Consider the following 17,269-nt stretch of genomic DNA (forward strand, 5'->3'; position numbering starts at 1 on the left):
GACGTTCACATCTCCCACCATTCCTTCTAGAAAATACTGTGGGGAAAGTGATTCTTTGGCGAACCGGACACTTTTGCCAAGGGCTGGTAGCACTTTTGAAACAGTCATAAGAAACCTTTTTCCCTCTGCCTCCTAAAATTCAGTTTGTTCTTTAAAATGGTCTTATCGGGAAGAGGGAGAACTGACGAGAAGACCTCGGAGAAAGGGTGTCTTTGTCCAATCAGAACGGCGGTCCCCAGCACGCGGCTTTGTCTTGCGGTCACCGTCTCCAGCCACGAGATGGCAGGGCTCTCTCTAGGACGAGCGGTGAGCCCCAGTACTGGTTTAGCCAGACAGGTTCGACAAGGGAGATGCAAAATTGGAATGTGTCAGTTTTCCATCTGAGAAGGGTACAAAGTGGTATATATCCCACACATTTGATGTTTCCACATTTTTGGACCTCATTTCAATGAACTCTCGAAGATTGATAAATTATCCGACAAAATTGTGGAACTATAGTTTACATCGGTGCTTCTCAAACTGTGACGAAGGGCCAGTCTCGCCTCCACTCCATCCTACGTACCCTACCCCGCCTCCAATTCTTCGCAGACCGGTACGTGGTCCCTTGTGCATTCCGGGTAAGCAGCTCTGGCCTCATAAAACTGATTTGACGACAACCGAATTGCCTATACTCGGCCGAATAAGAAGAGTCCACTAACTGGGGGTTAAATATCCAGACAATACCAAAGTGCCGTAAACATTTCTAAGCAGTTTCAATTTCTGTACTTAAAACAAACAGTACATAGATAGTCTCCGGTTTATGGACCACACCTTGATTAGTGCTCCTTGACATGCTTTCTTTCCTGATTTCAGAAGGGAATTTTAAGAGGGCTCTATTCCCTGTGGTAGCATGCAATTCTCCTTTTGGTTAAATTTAGTAAAGAAGAAATATTTTGCTTTTTTCCAATACTTGTCATTTCCTAAGTAAGAACAGAAGAATTTTTTACTTCTGTAAATGGAACAAGGTCATGCAAAGCAAACTCAGCTTTTCATCAGAAAATCTAGTGTTAATTTTGCAGGATCATACAGGCATCTTCACCTATGACCACAAAATCTAGATTGGTCAGAAATGTGACCAACGTGTGGTGAAGGTGAATAAGATAACTGATTCTTTGATGTCAGCATTAGACTAAATAGGGCTTCTTTCTTTGAAAGTCATGGTGCTCTTGTTGTGAACTGTACCATTTAGACTTCTTTTCTTATCTTAACCGCAGGCCTAGGTGAAGAGGAAAAGAAAGGGGGAGAAAGAAAGTGAATAAATAAGAATCACTGAACACTTTACTGAGGGCCAGCTAATTTGGCCAGCCTATTTGGTAAGTACTTAGATATCTTATTTAATTTTCAAAGCAACTGTGAGTTAGGTACTGTTTTTTTTGTTTTGTTTTGTTTTGTTTTGTTTTTGTTTAGCAACATCTGCATTTTATATCCGAGAAATCTATGGCTCAGGTAATAGGGATAGAACTATATGTAGATCCAGGCAATTTGGCTCACTTTTCTCTTCCTGTACTGTCTCCTGGGCAAAGCAAGCAGTGGGGAGAGTTGGAGGTTGGGAAGGGACAAGGGAAAGATAGGATGGGATGGTGATAGGGAAGAGGAACAAGGAAGAAGGTTCAGAAGTTGGCCTGCAGGGAAAGCTGAGGCAGCAAGGATCTGAAGTTTGAAGGAGACCCTAAAAATTTCTGCCTGGAAAATAATAGTACTGCATAATTACTCTATGTACTTTGTGTCCATTATCTGATGTATCCATTTTGTATCCACTTTGTATCCATTATCTGATTAATTATCACAACCAGCCAGTGAGGGAGATATTGTTATTCTTATTATATCTGAGGTCAGAGAAGATGGATGGCTCTTGAGTCATTTCCTGTTCCTTGGGGAGTTTAGAAAGAAAGGGTGGCTTTTGGTATCCAAAGCAACCTTTGAGCCCTTCTTGGTCTCCCCAAAGGCCTGTCTTTCTTGAGCTGGTCTTCAAAAGTCAGTGTGTGTTCAGCTAATCTTTGGCCTTATCCTCTTTTCACTTGGTTCCCCTTTCGTAAATGAGCACTCCACTGGGCCCCTGTCCCCTGGCACCTTATGATTGGGGGTGGGGGGCACAAGGCAAAAAAGCAATATTATAACACGATTTGCACAGGCATCTAGCAGGGTTTTCTCTCCCAGATTGCGGGGAGTTTGAGAGATTTGGAGGTGATAAAGGATGTTTTCCTGGAAGAGGGATTGCTTGATTTGGATTTTGATGCATGGACTGAGGAGTAACAAGGTGCAGAGGTCGAGGGTTTATCCGGAAGTGGCACAAAGTAGACAGTGCTCCCTCAAAATCTGCAGATTTAATCAATGAACTCTTGAGCTCTTGTTCACCTTCATACCCACATCATCACTCCTGTAGCTGTTGGATGTGTTCAATGATCTAAGCACATGGCTGAAATCCACTGAAATATGCATATGGTATGCTGGCATGATACACCAGCCATCCAAAAAGAACCCCCTCTTTTTTCCCCAATGATGGAGCACTTACAGGAGCTCCGGTGCAGATCGAAAAATGGTGCCCTTCCTCTAGGCAGACTTGTATTTGCTCCCATTCGCCACATGGCTGGTAAGTCTGTAGTGAATGATCTGCCCGTCTTTTTCCAGAGCTCCTAATAAAACATACTACAGTAGTTAATTGCTAAACCTAGAACTCTAATGGTACTCCATACGACCTCACCAATCCGGGAAGGCTCTCTCAATAATTCCTCTCTCATCGTTTTGTCTTCCCCTAGAAACTCCCATTACTGACCTGATATCTTCTGAATTTATCCATCTTCTGAGCCAGGGTAGTCTACCCCTGTTTGCAATGTTAACTAGTTGGTTTTTGTTTTTGTTTTTAACGTGCAATTAAAATGAAAGTGAAATTTTTTTATGTCTATATTTCTATCAGAAGTTTATAATGAAAAACAGATAGAAAAGGCTCATATATTATAAAAATTAGCCTTGCGAAAATAAAGAATATTCTTACCTCTTTAAGATGCAAAGTATGCCTGTGACAAAAGAATACACCTCAAGAAGACATTAGGAAAGAAATTGAAGGAAGAACTGGTATTTGGAAAGATGTGTGATGATAAACTGAGTGAATGGAAAGAGGAGGACTGAAATTTCAACCAGGGTTGGTTTTTTAATACAGGTCAAATAAGTGGTTCTATTAGTCAGGGTTCTCCAGAGAAACAGAACCAAAAAAGTGTGTGTGTCAGATGAGTGATTGGCTCAGGGGATTATGGAGGCTGACGAGTCCCCAGATCTGTGAGTGGCCAGCTGGAGGCCCAGGAGAGCTGCTGATGTAGCTCCAGTTTGAAGGACGCAGGCTCAAGACCCAGGAAGAGCTGATATTTCAGCTGGAGTCCAATGAGAGAAAAAACGCAAAACAAAAACCAAAAAACATTGTCCCAGCTTGAAGGCACTCAGGCAGGAGGAATCCTTCCTTACCTGAGGAAGGATGGGACTTTTGGTTCTATTCAGGCCTCCACCTGATGGATGAAGTCCCCCTATATTAGGGAGGTTAATTCTGCTTTACTCAGCCAACTGATTCAAATGTTAATCTCATTCAGGGAAAAAACCTCAAACACACCCAGAATAATGTTTGACCAAATATCTGGGTACCCTGTGGCCCAGTAAAGTTGATAGATAAAATTACCCATCACAGTGATGCTGCCTTGAAATTGTGGCATATTAAGTGAAAACAAAAATTGCTCAGGCAACTACAACTTCTTAACCAAAGGCAAGTTTACAAAGAATGTTTATTGAAAGCAAAAGAAAGAACAGGTCCTAAACAGAAATCAGCATTTGCAAACATAATAACTATAAATTCTATTGCTCAGTGTGTTGGAAATACAGCTTGGAACTCGCAGGATAAATGACATTTAAAAATCAAGCTATTTTGGGCATTTTCTATTGCAGGCGATAATCAAGTAGATATATACAAGCTATTTGTGTTGTTGAAAATTTCGATATGACTAAATATCATCTGGAAATGGAGCCCCCCAGAAAAGGCACATCATTAGGAAATGGATTTTCTTGTGTGTATGGAGAAGAATTTTGAGAATTTTAAAGTAGATTTGTCAGAATTGGTAACCATGACTACAGATGGGATTCCTGCAGGGGTCATTTTTAACATCAGACTTATGAAACATAAGCACAATGTGACAAGATTTTGTCAAGACACAGAATTTTAGCCAATTTATTGTACCATTGACTAGAAACCATTTTGAGCTCTAAACTTAAATACTGTACAAAAATAATAGCCATGGTAGTTAACCACTCAGCTCCAAATACCTGTAAATGGATGAAGTGGATGTTGAAAAATTTTGAATTGCAGAAAGATATTTTCTTGTTAATATTGTCAAGGAAAATATCACCACCTTGGCTCATCAGTGAAGACTGGGTCAGATTTAGTCTTTTTTTTTTTTTTTTTTTTTAAGATTTTATTTATTTATTTGACAGAGACAGCCAGAGAGAGAGGGAACACAAGCAGGGGGAGTGGGAGAGGAAGAAGCAGGCTTCCAGCAGAGGACCCTGATGTGGGGCTCGATCCCAGAACGCTGGGATCACACCCTGAGCCGAAGGCAGACACTTAAGGACTGCGCCACCCAGGCCCCCCCAGATTTAGTCTTTTGGTTGACGATATATCTCCTTCAAATATTTGGATCTCCCCGAATCACATAAACTGATTTGTTCATAGATAACAAAATTGTGTCATTGGGAAACTCATCTGGCTAGGAATAATCTAGGTCATTTTCTGCACAGAAACTGGTTTTCAGCTATGAAAATTATGGTCTAACCTCATACTGTAGCATCAAGACTATGATCCAAAAAAGGTACTCTGATTTAAACATTTAAACTTTATGATAATATTGTTTAACTTGTCCTTTTCAATTCATATCATTACTATGAATGAAAATTACACGAGGAAGTTTTGCTATTTAAGGACCTACATAATGGCTTCAATCTTGCATCTTGGCCTGGAAAACGTAAAATACATATATTATACTTTAGAGAAAATGTTTGATGAGCCATTCTTTAAATCAATGTCCCACAACAGTGTTGATGCCCTCTCTTCCACATCCTAGCCAACCCTGGGGGTGGGGCACTTGAAAATTTATGTGGGTATTTTTTTAGTCTTATTGTTGTCACAATAATTGAGAAGTGGGCTGGCTGATACTAGCTTTAGCAGGAAGGGCCCAGGGATGGTAACTATCCTGCAGTGTATGAGAAAGTCTAGTGGGATGAACACTTGTTCCTTGTCTGGCATGGGTGAAGTGTGTTTATAATTTTTTGCATCTAGAACCTAAACATGTTTTATATATAAATGCACAGCAATTTTTTCACAATTTTTTTATATGCACAGAAGTTTCCAGGAATATAACTATTGAGTAAACAGAGGGAGGACTATACTTTACTTTGCTTGGAATTATGAGTTGGTTGGAACTGTGAGAAAACTAGAAAGTTGTTCCTCATTTCAAAAAATCATGTCATTGCAGTAACACTGCTGCTGTTATTTGGGTTGGCAATGCAGCACACCTGCATCACTGTGTATCTATAGCACTCAGATTTATGGTGACTCACATACATACATATTACCCTTATAGACATACATATATGTATGTCATCATCTTATATACATAATATCTAATACATGTTAAATAAGTCAATATATGTATATTTAACCTTTATTTACAAATACTACATGTAAATTAGAAGTACTGACAATATTCACTTAGCTATTTTAAATCTAAATTTAGGGCGCCTGGGTGGCTCAGTCTGTTATGCATCTGCCTTCAGCCCAGGTCATGATCCCAGAGTCTCCGGATTGAGCCCTGCATCTGGCTCCCTCTCCCTCTGCCTGCCACTCCCCCTGCCTGTGCTCTCTCTCTCAAATAAATAAATAAATAAATAAATAAATAAATAAAATCTTTACGAAATCTAAACATATTAGAATCTAAACATATTTATTAAAAGAGTGTCCCCCATATTTATGGAACCCTGTCGCCTTTCCTCCAGTCTACTGATGAAATTTCTAGTTAAACTGAAATGTTAGCTCTGTGAATTCTTTGGTTTCTCCAGTCAGGTTCAATGCCTCTTTCCTGTGGGCTCATCTTTAGTTCATAGGTATACTATGAGGCTTTGCCTATTGTATTATAACTTGCAGTATTAGACACTCAGTAAATGTTGACTCAATCATTGAGTGAATGCTGCTTTTATCATTTTTTCTTTACATTTCTTTAAATTGAAGAACTTCATTTTTCTTTTAATTAGTCCTTCAGGTTCAGAGCATGAAAGCCAACATTGTTGAATTTTTTCCCTGACAAAAGCTCTCCATGAGTTTTTCTCTTTGTGGAATTTGTATTGAGGAATAGATTTCCCACTAGGGGGTGCGCGTGTACCACTTATATTTCAAAAGGGTCCTAGTATGAAAAAATTGAGTAATTTAAAAAGAAGTGTTCTTAGATCTATCTGTTCTTTGATTTTCTATTTCTTTTTTCTTAGAATTTTTAAAGGTTGTACTTATTTTGTAAAGAGAATGAAAATTTTCTAAATGGAAGGAACCAAAGAAAAAAAGTACATTTTTGTCATCAGCCTTAAGGGATAATGCAAACAAAGGTAGCATAATTAAAGGATGCATGTATCTAAAATAAGAGAAAACTCACAATTCACTTTTAAGCTGAGGATTTCTTTTACATCATGAATGACACTTGGTTATAAGCATTATTCTGCCTCAGTTTATTTGACAAATTTTTCTTTTTTTAAAGATTTTATTTATTTATTCGACAGAGATAGAGACAGCCAGCGAGAGAGGGAACACAAGCAGGGGGAGTGGGAGAGGAAGAAGCAGGCTCCCAGCAGAGAAGCCTGATGTGGGGCTCGATCCCAGAACGCCGGGATCACACCCTGAGCCGAAGGCAGACGCTTAACCACTGCGCCACCCAGGTGCCCCTATTTGACAAATGTTTATTGAACACCTGACACATGGCAGAATTAAGAAAATATCCTTGTTTTGGGGGAGTTCACAGTCTAATGGGAAGATAGGGAAATGTAAAGCATACTGCACTGGTAGATGCTAGAATAAAAATATGAAAAAAATGCTTCAGGAATCTAGAAAGGATGAAACTAGCTATGGTAAAGGGGGTCATCACAGAGAAAGGGGCAGTCCTGGTTCCAGACTAGCTAGCTGCTCTTATCTCAACTGAGCCTCCCAATGTCTGTTGACAGATTTCAGTCCTTGTCATGAGGATGGGTCTTCTGACGTCTGTCTCTGTGCTACTGCTCCACAGCCCAGCTGGTAGCCGTAGGGTATTACCTGGATATTCATATGCAAACATCTTAGCAGGACATTTGCCCAAGCATTCTGGCTTTAGTAGTCTTTTCCCATCCAGTTCTGGGATCAAGGGACACCCTGGCGAATAGATTAGTTGAGTGAAGCAATGGAGTGTAAAAGTGAGAAGCTGAAAAACTTTGGAGAAGTAAAAGAGTAACTCTGTAGGAAGTCAGCCGCGTTGGGCATTTGAAATTACTGGAACCCCGGGCAGCATGACGTTAGTACACTTAACTGACTAGGGAGTTGTCAGTGGACCCTATGGCATAGAAAGCTTTATTTTACTGTGTTTCTTGAAGTAAATCTAGATTGTCAGAATATGCTGGTTTTAGGGGAAAAGACTCTCCTAAGCTTATGTCTATGGATGGGTATGTGTGCATCTGCATAGATATGACTGAGCATGTGCGTGTGGGTGAGTAGATGAGTACCTAGAGGGAGGAAGAGCTTATCAAAAGGCGGTAATTCCTGTTGTAGGCCTCGCCTGCTCTTCTCTACTACCCCAGAGCAGTTTTGAGAGAGGGATTACCAGTTGGAAGCATCAGAAACCTGTAGTCTCCAGTGCCCTCATCGACAATTTTATGAGACTGCTGTTATAGGAAATGAGAATCTAGACAAGTTTTCATACTTCTTAAGGCAGCAGAGTTATTTTTTAAATGAAAGAAATAAAAGAGATGAAAACGAACAACATGATTTGATTTAAATGCCAACACTTCTCTTACTCTCTCCAGTGTAACTGCCAAAGAGTGGGTGGGCAGGGGGAGGGTGAAGGAAGCAGTACCTTGGTATGGATTTTAAACACTAGGAATCCAAGGACAAAACAAATAACAAATTTAGGGGAGTGTTTAGGTATTTTATGGGTATTTTGTGAAGCTTTACCTTTAGCTTTTCATTAAGAGAAAATTATGGAAACGTATACAGGCGATTTTTAGCGTTTTTATGAAGAGAGGATTATTTGTTAGTCAAGGTTAGAGGGAAACAAAGAATTGCAGATAGTTCTGTCAGGATTTTGGGAAAATGATAGATGAAATTTAAACTCAACATAAGCAAGGTAATGCTGCAGAAGCTGAGATTTTCAATAACTATGTTTATGCATTGTGACAGTTTATAAATTAAAAACCTAGCAACTCTAAGGAAATACACCCAGCCATCACCAAGGATAATGTAATAGAGGTGACTGCTCTGTAAAAAGGGAGGTTTGGACCTGATGCTATATGGAAAATGGAAGAGGAAGTCAATTTGAAAGTAGTATTTTACTGATTATTTGGTGCATTTTTGTGTCCTACAATGAAAAAACGAATGCAAGAAACAGCAGAAGCTGCTATTGAATGAGTAGTCCAGGTGAGAGCTGGTAGGGGTGTAGGTGGCAAATTATATTAACTGTAGATTCAAATAATAAAACTATTGCATTTAAAATTCTTTGTATAATTCATTAATGTGGGATATTGTTTACGAGAGCCAAGACAGGATGTAAGTTGCCCTGATTATTCGGGGCGGGGGGGGGAGGAAAGTCAAAATAAATTATAATGATTAAAAAGTTAAAATAAGAAAAGTCAAAAGTAGTTTGTGAAATTACCACATTTTTTTTTTTTGAGAGTCCTTGAGACAATTCTAAACTCAAAAGCAGAAAATTGAACCATTTCAGTGTCGTTGTATATGATCCTGGCTAAGTCATTAAACTTCTCCCAACCTCTATTTCCCTCTCTGTCTTGAAGGGTAAACAGTTTCTTAGATGCTTTCTGGCTGCAAACTAGTTTTCTTTTGTCTGAAACTATGTTTAATACTAACATAAGTAAGATTGAAGACATTTCTTCCTCCATTTTCTTAACTACTAAATGGTATTGCTTTGTGGCCTAGGTAACTATCTTCCACTCTTCCTACGACTCAATGTATTGGTCTGCCTATCTCAGTGAGAAGAGAGACCCTGACACGTAGGGATTTTTTTTTTTTTTTACTTAAAAAAATTCTGTTTTTGAGCGTGTAGAGGGAAGAATATGGACATAGTAAGCAGACAAACCTTGGTTTGAAACCTAAATATTACTTACTAGCTGAATGCAGTAGCAACAACTGTGTTTCCTTATCTGGAAAAATAGGGCTAATACCCACCTTGAAGAATGAGAGTATTTTTCAGTTCTCAGATCAATACATTTTGACGTTTCTGTTCCCTTTCTTCCTATTTATAATCTGCTAGGGCCTAACTAGAAAAGAAAACAGATTTGATTATTTTTAGAGTCTTTAAAGAAATCACTTTTGGTTTCCAATAAAACCTTTCTACAAAATGGAGTGAAGTAAGTCTCACAAATAATAAAAATCAGCCACTCTGACAGGGTTTGAATACCAAGGGGATTTTAGTCAGTGGGCACTAAGACAACATACACCTCCAGGATTCTTCTGCAGAACATTATAACCCGTCATTTCTTCGCTTATGGGCAAGATTTCCAGAATACCATGGGAAAATTAATCCTCATTTCAGTATATTAGGCTTTGAAGTCGGAATATAAAAGCAGCCGGGGTCTATTTTCAGAGCCTGAGAGGCCTGTTTCTAGACGCTAGAGGGTTAGTCACAATGGGTTTCAAGCCCCGTGTTGGTCCCTTCCCCAGACCCCCCAGCTCCTCCTGGCTGCCAAGACCTGAAGGCATCCCACCCTCTCCCTGCTCTCTTCTGAGCTCCCACCCCACCCCACCCCATTCGGCTGCTTCTCCTTTTCCGTCTTCGCTTTCTCCCATAAGTGGTCAAAATAGGAAACGGAAGTATCTATTTGTTGCTTGGTGTAGCGCTCGAAAAGGTTTTTTAATTAAGAAAAAAAATCCTCTCCAGGTTCTTCATTTTGCAATGAGTCCGAGCGTCCGCCGGCCCCCGAATCCTCCCCCATCCAAGTGTCGTTCATTCTGTGAGGAGGCTCGAGTCTGTCGGAGGGGGTCTGCGCCTCCAGCCGCACAGAGGGATCTGTGAGCTAACCGGCTCGGGATCCCGGGAGGCGCGGGGAGCACCGCCCCCCGCCCGGCGGGGAGGTGCGGGAGAGGCGGCGGCCCGGCCCAGCCAGGGAAGCCCGTCCCGGGAGCCCGCGGGGCGCGGGCAGCGGCGGCGGCGGCGGCGGCGGGGACGCGGCGCGACTGCCGCAGGGGAGCGGCGGCGGCGGGCGCGAGGGGCGGGGCGCACTCCGCAACTTCTGCCGCTGCCTCCCGGACGCGCTCGGCCGAGGCGCGCGGCTGCCGCGGGCTGCGGGCCGGCCAGCCAAGCGTGCCCGCGGGCCGGCGAGCCGCGCGTCCCGGACGTCCGTCGGTGCCGGAGGCGCCTCGCACAGGGAGTCTCGGCGCGGCCGCGCTCCCGCGTGGTCCGCAGCGGCCGGGGCCCCGGGACGTGCGGAGCCGCGAGGCCGAGCCGAGGCGCCCCCCAGCGGCCGGCGCGGGCCCCATGGCTGGGCCGGGCGGAGCGGAACCGGCGAGGTGAAGCCCCCGGGCCGGCGGCCGGAGCGCGTGGCTGGGACGCCGGCTCCATGGGCAGCAGCGCACAGCGGCACGATGATGGACGTTAACAGCAGCGGCCGCCCGGACCTCTACGGGCACCTCCGCTCTTTGCTCCTGCCGGAGGTGGGGCGCGGGCTGCCGGACCTGAGCCCCGACGGCGCCGGCCCGGTCTCGGGCTCCTGGGCGCCGCACCTGCTGCGCGGGGTACCGGAGGTGACTGCCAGCCCCGTGCCCACCTGGGACGCGCCGCCGGACAATGCCTCCGGCTGCGGGGAGCAGATCAACTACGGCAGAGCCGAGAAAGTTGTGATCGGCTCCATCCTGACGCTCATCACGCTGCTGACGATCGCCGGCAACTGCCTGGTGGTGATTTCGGTGTGCTTCGTCAAGAAGCTCCGCCAGCCCTCCAACTACCTGATTGTGTCCCTGGCGCTGGCCGACCTCTCGGTGGCCGTGGCGGTCATGCCCTTCGTCAGCGTCACCGACCTGATCGGGGGCAAGTGGATCTTTGGCCACTTCTTCTGCAACGTCTTCATTGCCATGGACGTCATGTGCTGCACGGCCTCTATCATGACCCTATGCGTGATCAGCATCGACAGGTAAGGGCCGGGCAGCCCCGTCCCGTCCCGGGGTCCGGCTGGGGTTATGCTGGTGGCTCCACCCCGAGCGTTCGCCTTTTCTGGGAGGATAAACCAGACTCCTCAGCGGGATTAAGGGCTGTGCCTAAAACATCAACCCCCACACATCAACCCTACACCAACCAGAGCAACTTCAGTTACAGCATAGCCTATATGCACCTTTAAAAGAAGAGCCCGAAATGTTCTAGTTTACTGTAGTGAGGGTTTTAAGACCAAAGTTAAAGTATTTTAAGCACTAGCAGTTCCAGCAGGGGGTCCCCTGGCTTGGTTTTTAAAAGGAAGGGATGTGATTCTTTCTGAGCTCAACAAACCCTTGCTGTGAGTCTGAAAGTGTCGTTTCTTTAGGAAGTCAGTCATTGAAAAGCCTCCTTGCTTCCAGATTGTGGGAACTGCTCCCCAGGCCAATGAGGGGACTGAGGATGGTTCCAGAATTGGGGGTTGTACATTTCTAAACGTTGCACCCCTATGGTTGCTGATTCTGAATCTCATTCTCTGGGAAGTCTGATTTTAGTGTTTGGCATCGCGGTCTGTATCCTGCAGGCTTGCTGACTGGAGCTTGTTTGAATGGTTGGTTCTAGCCTTTCATCATATCCCTTGAGAATCTTCTCTTGAGAACTCCCCAGTGGAGTAATTGCAACAGAGGCTGACCATCTGTCAGAGATACTGGGGGGAAAATTCCAGCCTTGGGTGTCAGATTGGGCTAGGAGACCCTGAGGTTTCTTCAGACTCTAGGATTACAGGATTCTGCAATGGAGCTAGTCTTTGGTCCCTGAAACACTGTGCAACTGACAACTCAAAGGATGGTTCCAATGTTCTTTGGCCACCTAATAACTCTGTTTCTCCTGAAACTGAAATATTAAACCTTAGTATTCACCCACATAATTCTGCTGGTGTTTTAAAACCCACACAGGACTGGTATCCTGTTGTGTTTAAAGATACATAGAAATGATTGCTTATTTTCTTTGTGGACCTACAGAACCTTTAAATATGTAAACCTTTCAGCATAGAAGAAATAATTGATGCCTCCACACTTAAAACGACAGTGCCTCAAAGGATGGTTTAGCAGGAAACTGAGATTTTCTTCCTTTTCCTCCCTATAAACACTGCTATTTGTGGTTTGTTGATATTTAACATGTTGTCCTGTTTTACTGCTTGACCAGGGTTTATAATTATTGAATAAAGGGAACGATAGGAAAGGGGATATTTTCAAGAAAAAGCTATATTGTAGCTGCATTTAAAGATCTAGGTAATTTTTAAAGAATTGATCCTGCCATTTTATATATCATGTTAGGTAGGAGCTTCTGAGAGCAAACAAGGAATTATTTTTAGAGTAGTGCACGAATGGCATATATGAGAATATTAGCTCCAAACCTGACAGCTGAAGTTCTGAAATACTGTAGTTAAGAATGACAAAAACATATGCACTCACAGTCATATGAGTGTGGCTGTGGCAACAGGAAATAGAAGAGTGCACTCAATATACATAGTAAGTATAGAAATGAATTGTAAGCATAAAAACTGGACTGCTAAGTCAACCAAATCAGCACTTCTTGAATGAATGGAGTCCTTTTAAATGGAATTTAGTGTAGTACGACACGTATCAATTTATGCTGCAAGAAATGCATTTATAATTTTTTTCCTTTCATCATTGATAAATGGTACGTAAACAGTACAGTATACTACTCATCTCCTAACACAGCCAGTGCTTCTGTTCTGCTGGGCACATTCAGGTTAGGCTTGGGACCACCCTGAGATTCCTGTACATGAGCTAAAGGCTTTCTTCACTCAGTGTGCACATGTGACTTACCAGCAAGCAGCCGGAATGTCTCGATTACAGAGGTTAATCCTTCTTGGCTAGAACTTCCAGTTTCTTCATCCAGTATATCCTTAACGATTGTTACAAATTGTGGTACTATAGGGATATATAGTCAATCTCTTTATTTCCTATGAGAATTGCTCCATTGGTGAATTCTGCTTAAAAATTATTTTGGAGGATGAACATAGGGTTTTTTTTTTTTTAGATAAAATGAAGAACTGATAACACTGGAAGACACAGATTGCTTTTTCTTCCAAGAACACACAAAAATAAAAATGAGAAAAAGGAAAATGCCTTCGATATCTAAGGTGAATTATTTCTGAAGAGAGTGTTTTCTTCAGTTCTGTTGTAGAATATGACCAATGAATCTACAAATGTGCTAAGAAAATACAAAAAAATTTAATCTTCATGTATTCATTCCCTCTTGAGTACAAGGTTAGGTTACAGTGTACTTTGTACAGCATAATCAAGGATGAATAGTAGTATTCCTGCTTTTGAACTCTTACTGTATTGCGAGAGTTTGGATATCTATTGAGCATTTTACATGTCCAAAATGGAACCTTTGGTTTTTCTTAGCCACACCCCTACCTTACAGGGGTGCGTTTCTAGCCTTTTTCAGTGCAATTTCATGCTGTTCTTCTGTGGAGGCTTCAACACTCCCTTCCCCATCCTTCTCAGATAATGATTCATGATCATTGAAAAAGTAGCAGTCATTGAATGAGAGCCTCATTATTTTTCCACTACCAAACAATCTTTCTTACATCTGTTCCCTTTTTTATTTCTGTCCAATTAAAAGGCTAGAAGACATTGTGGCGTGGCAAAGACCAAACCACCTGCACTTCACATCCCATCCCTTCTCATCTCAAGGATTTTGTTCCTTCCTTGATCCCTCTTCTCTTCTTTGTCTTCAGCTTTTCCTCTCAACCGGGTCAAGCTTGATCTTCTATTTTCCTTTGGCCTTACTTGTCTCTGCAGTTACTGTTCCACTTCAGCTAAGCTGCTCAGGGAACTGTGCCCACAGGCTGTCTTTATTTCCTTCTTCCTCAGGTAGATGAGTTTGGCACTATCAGGTCTACTGAAATATTTTAACTGGCCTTCCTGGTTTCATTTCTGACCATCTCTTGTCCGTTGCCCATGAAGTAGCTAGTGTAATCTTTTTTAAAAAAAATTTGTGTTAAGTGAGATAGCATTTACCTATAGTGAAATGCACACCTTGATGTGTTTTGACAAATGTCTATACCCATGTAACCAATACTCCAATCAGAATATAACATATTTTTCTAATTTTAGAAAGTTCCTTTATGCCACTTTCCGGATGATCTTTTAAAAATAGAAATCAGGGGGGGCGCCTGGGTAGCGCAGTCGTTAAGCGTCTGCCTTCGGCTCAGGGCGTGATCCTGGCGTTCTGGGATCGAGTCCCACATCTGGCTCCTCTGCTGGGAGCCTGCTTCTTCCTCTCCCACTCCCCTGCTGTGTTCCCTCTCTCGCTGGCTGTCTCTATCTGTCACATAAATAAATAAAGAAATCTTTTAAAAAAAAATAGAAATCAGGGGCCCCTGGGTGGCTCAGTCGGTTAAGCGTCTGACTCTCCATTTTGGCTCAGATCATGATCTCAGGGTCCTGAGATCTTCGAACCCCAGGTGGGGCTCTGCGCTCAGCAGGGAGTCTGCTTGAGATTCTTTTCCTCTGCCCTTCTCCCTACTTGCTCTCTCCCTCCCTCTCTCTCAAATAAATAAATAAATCGTTAAAATTAAAAATAGAAATCAAATTATATTTTATATATAATTTAAAAACATGCAAAAGAGCTCTATACATTGTTTAGGTGAGTTTATATAAGGAGTAAAAGAAAAAAGTGCAGAGAAATGATGAACACCACTCATGGGAGTGGTTATCTCTGGAGGGGTGGGGGTGTAATGAGGGAGTAGCACGCATACCAACTATACTGGTAATGTTTTGTTTCTAATCTTGATGGTTGATACAGTCTTGCTATTCTTTGTATAACTTTCATTATATCTGAAAAATATTTTTTAATGTCTTTTGGAAATACATACAGAAAATGAACAATCCTAAGCGTAGATCTTGATGAATTTCCATAAAGCGAACACTTTGATTTAATCTGCCACTAGATAAAGAAATTGAACATTACCATCCTCCCAGAGTTCCCCTTCTGACCCTTCCCAGTTTCTGATACTCCAGGGATAACTGTTGTCCTGACTTTTAGTATTGTAAATTAGTTTTGTTGGTTAGAACCTCATATAAATGGAGCAGTATAGTATGTACTTTTAATTCTGGCTTCTTTTGCTCAATATAGTATCTGTGTGATTCATCTACAGTTTATAGTCTGTTGGTATTTTATTTTGTTTTATATTATTATTTTTTTTTTGATGAGTAGTATTCCATTTAATTTGTTTTTCAATTCACCTGTAGATAGACATTTGAATTTTTTCCAGTTTCTGGATATTACTAATAGTGCTGCTATAAACATTTATTTGTATACAAGTCATTTTGTGGACATGTTTTCATTTGTTTTGGGTAAATATAATACTGTATAGTAAGATTCCTTATTGTATTTTAATTCTATTTACACCCTTTCATCCTTTGCATTATTGTTGTCATGTATTTTAATCTACATATTTAAAAGATCTATTAGATATTATTTTTGTTATTTTAGATAGTCAGTATTCATTCTTATTTCCCCACACATTTACCTTTGCATTGCTCTTTAGTTTTTTCCTACATTACCATGCTTTCATCTGGGATTATTTTCTTCTGCCCAGTTAAACTTTCAATAGGATTTTTTTTTAAAGTGAGGGTTTGTTTGTAACAAATACTGTCAGTTTTTATTTATCTGAAATTGTCTTAAATTTGCCATCATTTTTGAATGACATTTTCTCTAAGTACATAATTCTATGTTTGAGGGGTTTTCAGCACTTTAAACCATTCTTCCATTGTCTTTAGGATTCCATCATTTCTGTTGAAAAATCAGCCATTAACCAACAGTATTATTACGCCTTTGAAGATAATGTGTCTTTTTTCTTCTGGTTGATTTTAGGATTTTCTCTTTGTCTTTAGTTTTCATCAGTTTTTCTATGATGTCCCCAGATGTGGCATTATTGATTATTTTTTGCTGTTTATTTGCTGTCAACCCTACTGGAGTTCTTAGTAATTTTTGTATTTGTGCTTTGATGCTTCTAATCAGTTTGTTGTTATCTCTTTTAAATAATTTTACTGTCCCATTCTTTCTCTCTTCTGTGTCTCAAATTTACATAATTTAGAACTTTTACTCAATCACACATGTCTCTTACACTCTTTATTTTCCATTTTCCATTTTCCATTTTACTCTGTGCTTCAGTTTTGAAAAAAAAATTTTTTTTTAAAGATTTTATTTATTTATTTGACAGAGAGAGACAGCCAGCAAGAGAGGGAACACAGGCAGGGGGAGTGGGAGAGGAAGAAGCAGGTTCCCAGCGGAGGAGCCTGATGTGGGACTCGATCCCAGGACTCTAGGATCACGCCCTGAGCCGAGGGCAGAGACTTAACGACTGAGCCACCAGGTGCCCCCAGTTTTGAAAAATTTTTGACCTGCCTTCCGATTTATTAATCATCTCTTCTGCTATGTCTAATCAATTATTCAGCCTTACCTATTGAGTTACTAATTTCATACTCCTAGAAGTTCCATTTGATCCTTTTTTTCTGATTTGATCCTTTTTGTTGATTTGAATTCTCTGCCTTATGCATGTAATTTCTCCTTTTTGTTATTTTATTTTTGAGTATACCTAGGCTCTTTTTATATTGATTCCAATATCTGAATCACTTGTGGTTTCTTTGTGTGTGATCTGTTTTGTTTTTGTTTTTTTTTTCCTCCGGGCTTTGGGTCTATATCTTGGCGTGCCTAGTACATTTGATTATATACTCAACATTTTGTATGAAAAATTATAGATGTTGTAGATGATGTTATTTTCCTCGAGAGAA

General features: G+C 41.4%; 2 protein-coding genes across 3 annotated transcripts in view; one reads left to right on the forward strand and one right to left on the reverse strand.

The window, feature by feature from the left end:
• Window positions 1-10,198: 10,198 nt before the first annotated feature.
• Window positions 10,199-10,792, reverse strand: LOC125282761 (translation initiation factor IF-2-like). Its single transcript, XM_048219019.1, has one exon. It carries the CDS (start codon window positions 10,790-10,792, stop codon window positions 10,199-10,201), a length of 594 nt encoding a protein of 197 aa, XP_048074976.1.
• The window catches only part of HTR7 (5-hydroxytryptamine receptor 7), a 76,282-nt gene continuing 69,779 nt past the window's right edge, over window positions 10,767-17,269 (forward strand). For both annotated transcript variants that reach the window (XM_026481639.4, XM_026481638.4), the window contains exon 1: window positions 10,767-11,442. In XM_026481639.4, the coding sequence (XP_026337424.1) occupies window positions 10,898-11,442 (545 nt within the window). In that variant the 5' untranslated portion in view covers window positions 10,767-10,897. The remainder of the gene's footprint in view (window positions 11,443-17,269) is intronic.

The sequence above is a fragment of the Ursus arctos genome, unplaced genomic scaffold, assembly GCF_023065955.2.
Source record: "Ursus arctos isolate Adak ecotype North America unplaced genomic scaffold, UrsArc2.0 scaffold_7, whole genome shotgun sequence".
Taxonomy (NCBI): domain Eukaryota; kingdom Metazoa; phylum Chordata; class Mammalia; order Carnivora; family Ursidae; genus Ursus; species Ursus arctos.